Here is a 6,121-nt window from a genome sequence, read left to right on the forward strand (position 1 = left end):
AAAAGTTTTGCTGCTAAAAAAAAAAAAAAAAGTTTGGAATGCACTGAGCAGGCATTAGGTGAGCTGAGTTGAGAAGCCACTTGTAGGCAGAGGTGACAATGAGTAACCCTGCTAGACGCTGGGTGGGAGAGTTCCTACACCCCATTGAGACCAAGGCTCTACACACCATTTTGTACCTGGTGTGTGTATATTTAAAAGACTTATGTTTCTGCAAGCTGTAATTCCTTTCTGGCCATAGCATGCATTTCCTAAGTGCAGTGTTTCTTTGTCCTACACTTGTACAAGGGTTTCAGTACCTTTTATGAAATATTGGCTGCTCATGAGGAGATCTGGATTTTGAAATACCTCATTAATTTTGATAAATTATCTTCTTTTATCCCCTTGACAACTAGATGTTACATGATGTTCCATCTCTTAGAACTAATTTTTATGTGTCAGTCCCTACTTGTTTATATACCTAAACTGTGAAATTGGACCCTAAAATTGTGAAGCACAGAAGCTGACATGACTTGAATGTTGTAAATACTTTGTAATGTGCAGTGTTCCTCCTTGGATAAGCACATAAACTCTGCCTGGACTTTAGGAATCTAGCGCCACGTTTTAATGTTATTTTTTTACAAAATATGTTTTACTTTAAGATAATGCCTGGGGATCCAGAAGTAGATGCCTCTTTATGGTCGCACCCCGGTATTTTTGGCATTTCTTTCTTTTGTTAACTTCTTATTTATTCTTGGCCTTTTTAAACAGATATTGCCAGTCAGTCGATATTTGTGTTTGAGGGAAAGTTGTAATATACTCCGTAAAGCTCTAGATTTTAAATGTATAAATTTAAAAATGGCTCTTAATTGATATATAGAAATCAGTTCACTATATAAGAAGCATTTTAATTGATATCAAGCAAGAATCCGTGAAATTGTGCCTTTAAAAATTCTGTATCTAAAATATATATTTAGTGTAGTGTTGACTTTTACAGGATTTCTGGAAATCTCTTTTTTTAGAGTAATACACAGTACTCTAAGTTGTTTTCTTTTTACTCCTTCTTTAGGGCATTCTAATATTAAAGCCTTCCTGAGCCATGGTGGTTTGAATAGTATTTTTGAAACTATGTATCATGGTGTACCTGTAGTGGGAATCCCACTTTTTGGAGACCACTATGATACTATGACCCGGGTCCAGGCAAAAGGCATGGGGATATTGCTAGAATGGAAGACAGTTACTGAAGGAGAACTCTATGAAGCACTGGTGAAAGTTATCAATAATCCCAGGTGAGTTTTCAGTTTGAGAGCAGATGAAATATATATACCATGGCATATTGTCAATAACCGATCATTGCCAAGGAATTGTCAATAAACCAATGATAGGAATATCTTTTAGATTCCTGTGTCTAAATCCTTGTGCATGTTTTCTATAATTTTAAAAATAAAAATGGCAATCATATATGTGTGTGTGTGTTATATAGTCAGCCCTGTATGACTTTGAATAATATTCTACTAGGATTCGCCAAATTAAAGGAGAAATTACAATGGGAACAATCATCAGATCCCTAAAATGTCTCAATTTTTATTTGTTCTTTGTCTCGTTTTAATACTTGTAATATCTGTATATCACTGTTTTCATTATTCACATTATAAAGATGAGGCACTTGAAACTCAGAGAGCTTAAGCAATTTGCCCATAGTTGCACTAAGCTATTAGAGTAGATATTTGAGCCAGGACTGTCAGATTCCGAAGCTGGTGCTCTTTGTATTGCCCAGCTGGTGCTGGGCTCCTGAGGACTGGGTATCACAGAAACACAGAGATTTATTTACACAGGTGCATAACTAATCAGAATCTTTATTTTTTTAATTTTTGTTTTTTGAATGAACCCAGTTAACCACTGAGTCTCAAAGGGTCTAGAGAGCTGACCTGTGTAGTTTTAAAACAAAGAAGAAGTTTCCCCCATTTTTTAATGACATTTAATTGATCTTGCATTGAAATGGCAGTAATATTTGGAGAACAATAGCTTTTTCTATTTATACCTGGGGGATATGGCTTAACATTGGATGGAAAAACATTGCGATATTCTAAGAAATGACCAATAATAGGAAAAATTCTCTCATTTCAAATGATGCAGCTTTCATATAAAAGGCTGATTCAAGTGCACTGAGGTTCACTGTGCCGCCTTACGTGGGCTCAGAGGCAGCCTTCGTGCTCTGACCTCTTAAAGGATCCAGTGTCCTGGTCACAACTCTGGCATTTGGAGCAATATGTTCTAAAACCTGGGGTGCTTGAATGTGGGGATCCCTTTGTCTGTGTTCTGTAGCTCTTTTTTAAAGTCGAGGGTTTTTCAAGACATGATGTTTTTATGGAAAATGATACATGTCTTTCAGGATTTTTTAGAATGGTTTGTAAAATGCAGCCCTAAAGCAGAGTTATGGGGAGATAGTTGCAGAGCTACTGAGATTGGATTTGTTTCACAGAAAAAAGCAAAAGGGTAGATTATCCACATGTCGTCATTCTGAGATATATGTATCTCATTTGAGATATAAACAGGGCTTAGTCAGAGGCCACACTATAGTTGTAGGTCACGTTGCGGTAAATCCTAGCTACGCAATGTTCTTTTATCCATAAGTACTCTGATTTCAGAATATTGACAATTTTAAGAGGGTATTTTCATTATATGTATATACACACATGCATATATATGCACTGCGTATGATGTCATATATGGCTTCATAGTGTTGTTTCTCAACTCCTTGTCCTCTGTTTAATAAGTGTAATATCCTCACACCATTCCTTAATGTTATTTTAAATCAGAGGCAGAGTTAAATTTTATTGCTAAATAAAGGTATTGAGACAAAGTGCTGCGTTTTTCTTCATGTCTCCTTTTTAGGCTCTAATAAGTGGTTGAGACTCCTGGTTAAGATTCATTGGTTAATAGAATTTAAAAGCATATGGAGACAAGAAGTATGTGTGGGCAAAAGGTATGGCATAGTATAAAAAGAGCTGGATTCAGAGACAGAAAAACTGGAATCTGAATCTCAATTTTATAATCTTAATCAGTTTGCCTAGTCTCTCTGATTTTCATCTCCCTGTTTCAAATTTATTTTATCGTCTTAGCATAAGACAATGTGTTTAAAGCACTTAACAAAGTGTTTGGCATATATCAGGTGCTTAATCAAGAAAAGTGGCTTTTATTATTTTCCTCATTTTTAGACTGAGAAAGTCTAAAATGTATTGAACCTTGTATCTCCATGATCATTCTGTGTTCTCCCTCTGCTCCATAGCTACCGTCAGAGGGCGCAGAAGCTTTCAGAAATCCACAAGGATCAACCCGGTCACCCTGTCAATCGGACTGTCTATTGGATAGATTACATTCTTCGTCACAATGGAGCTCATCACCTACGTGCCGCTGTCCATCAAATCTCTTTCTGTCAGTATTTTTTACTGGATATTGCCTTTGTGCTTTTGCTTGGTGCTGCCTTGTTCTACTTCTTCTTGTCCTGGGTGACAAAATTTATCTACAGAAAAATCAAAAGTTTGTGGTTTAGAAATAAGCATAGCACAGTTAATGGACATTACCATAATGGAATCCTCAATGGCAAGTACAAAAGAAATGGCCATATTAAACATGAGAAGAAGGTGAAATGAGCCAACAGCCCACATGTTAGTAACCAACCTGTTCAGTCACTGGATTTTTACTGCTGTAATTTAGTCTAACAGCTACTAAAAGTAAAATGTCAGTAAACAATTCTAACACTCCCTTATCTGATCTTACTAACAGAATTCTGTGGAATTAAGATGGCTGTAAAAAGCACAAACCTAAAATGCAAAAATGTATTTTATTCGAATACTGATACAGAGAGTTTGGGCACTGAACCTTTTAGAAGCCTTAATTATTTAAATCAAGTAAGTGACCATGTCAGACCTTAGTTTTGAATCTTGATATGTGTGTGTCCCAGCTGAAGAATGGTTTCTTTTCTCTTAAAAAGATTTGTTCGTGTGTGTGCATGTGTGTATGGGTGTGTGTTTCCTAATTAAGGGAATTTTTAGCTGGCTGCTTGGTGTATTTGTTGAAGGTACAACACATTCAAGAATGAAAGAGAAAGACGGGATCCAAATGTTTCTTTTCTAGAATTTAATATATGTGAACTCAGAACACTACCATGAAAGAACACTTTCCCTTCAAAACCGAATGCAGTGGGAGAAACTGAAAAGATAGATGGCACCTTTTTTGTACTTTTTTGTTCTTTTGTTTGTTTGTGTTACTTTTTTTGTTTTGCTTTGCATTTTGTTTTTGTTTTCCTTTTCTTACAGACCATGGGCACCTCTGGGGGAAGCATATATGCAATTAAGTACGTGTATAAATTTGTTGTCCCATTTTAATTTTATTCTCCCCCTACCAATAATTTGTCTCTGGAAGAATTTTATAGTCTTTTCTATTTCATTTTAGTGAGTAGCATTATGTGAAATGCATAGTTCAGACAAAGCACTACAGCTCTGACTTTTGTTCAAAGTACTGAAGATTATTGCTTTTATGGCATCTTTATACAGGGCCGTTATTTGAATGTTTTTGTAACTGATGGCTTTTTTATAATGTACTTTTTGAATGTTCAGGTGTTAAGATTTCCAAAGTTTTAATTTTAAAAAACCATCTTCTTCATCCCTTTTGTTGTCTGGGCCACACAATCTATATTACATAGGTGCCAACAGTTAATTAAATGGAACATTTACAGTTCTCCATATTGGTACCTACTTTGTATGAGAAGTTTGAGGTTTCGTTAACAAATCAAACTTTACATATTATGTGGAAGTGACAGAGAAATTGTATCGCTTGTTTATGAAAATGAGTTTCTATTTCCTTCTTCACTTCTTCACCACCACTACCTGCCGTCCCCCACCCCCACCCCCACCTCAGTAGTGTTTTCCAGTCATTGTGGCTGACATGGAGCAGTGACAGTATTCATTCGAGAAGAGGGATGCAAGTCACACACATAAAATCAGGACCTCCCGGCTGAACCATTCACTAGTTGGCAACTATGAGTTTATTCCATGTCATTCTGTTTACTTAGCATTTGCACTACATGTTGAGTGTATGCTTTATTTATTCGTAGTTTGAAATCCCATGTCTGACAGCTGAGAGAAGAAATATACATTTACCTAATGACATTCACTAACATGGGAAGAGTTGTGAAAATTCTAGAATGCTGTAAATCCTTGTCATACACTATGACATACAACTTCATTACACTCCCACCAGGAGCCACTCTCCTATACTTAGAAATAATGTCACAAGTAGTTTTATAATGTACAATGCAGACAAACGTACTGCTCTCTGAATACTTGAAGAAATGGTATTATACATAGAAGCCTATTAGTTATACCTTTTCACAATCTTATCATTATGTTGCCGTTAAAAAGGAAAAAAGACACAGGCAATGAATGGTGGGATGGTAACAGGCTTAGAGTGTATGAATGAGTTGATTTTACTTTTTTGGAATTGGATGAAGTTGACAGTAGGCACTCACTGGATGATTAAGCAAAAATTAATCTCCACTGTGAAAAAAACTTAATAAACATGATTTAAAAATAGAGAAATGTTGTTGGAATAAAATTTTTATTCAGATTTTATTTCACAATATTATGTATATCCATTATAAACATGTTTTTAAGACATGTCTCCCAACTTTTATATGTGTATATGCGTGTAAAAAACAGTATGTTACCTGTGGGAATATTTTTATTATTATTAAACAGAGGGATTTACCTTATAAGTACATCAACATGGATCTTAAAATTATCCCAGAATTAAAAATGTTAAGTGTAGGTATTTACTGATCACTCTTGGGTTTTTTTTTTTTTCTAGGAAGCTTATTGTTAGCCAGTTTTGGTAAATAGAGTGATTTTAAATTTTCCACATTTGGGCTAGATTCTCTAATAAAGTAAATTTTTCAAGAAGGTATTTATTCATTTGTTTTTTAAAAAGAGCCTCTGCAAATATTTTCATAGCTTGTCATCATTATATCAAATGCAAATGAGACATTGACCCATTTTTCCTCCAGAGCCATAACTTTTAATATCCCTCCACATAGACATAGAGGCAGAATTTGGATGCCCAGGATTGGAGGGAGTTAACGTTTGGG

At 35.3% G+C, this 6,121-nt stretch overlaps 1 protein-coding gene across 1 annotated transcript in view; it reads left to right on the forward strand.

The window, feature by feature from the left end:
* Positions 1-5,898, forward strand: part of UGT8 (UDP glycosyltransferase 8) — an 86,448-nt gene extending 80,550 nt beyond the window's left edge. Inside the window, exons 5-6 of the mRNA XM_077755002.1 lie at positions 1,046-1,265; positions 3,266-5,898. Coding sequence (XP_077611128.1) covers positions 1,046-1,265; positions 3,266-3,629 — 584 coding nt within the window. The 3' untranslated portion in view covers positions 3,630-5,898. The remainder of the gene's footprint in view (positions 1-1,045; positions 1,266-3,265) is intronic.
* Positions 5,899-6,121: the final 223 nt, after the last annotated feature.

The sequence above is a fragment of the Crocuta crocuta genome, unplaced genomic scaffold (genome assembly GCF_008692635.1).
Source record: "Crocuta crocuta isolate KB4526 unplaced genomic scaffold, BGI_CrCroc_1.0 scaffold52, whole genome shotgun sequence".
Lineage (NCBI taxonomy): Eukaryota > Metazoa > Chordata > Mammalia > Carnivora > Hyaenidae > Crocuta > Crocuta crocuta.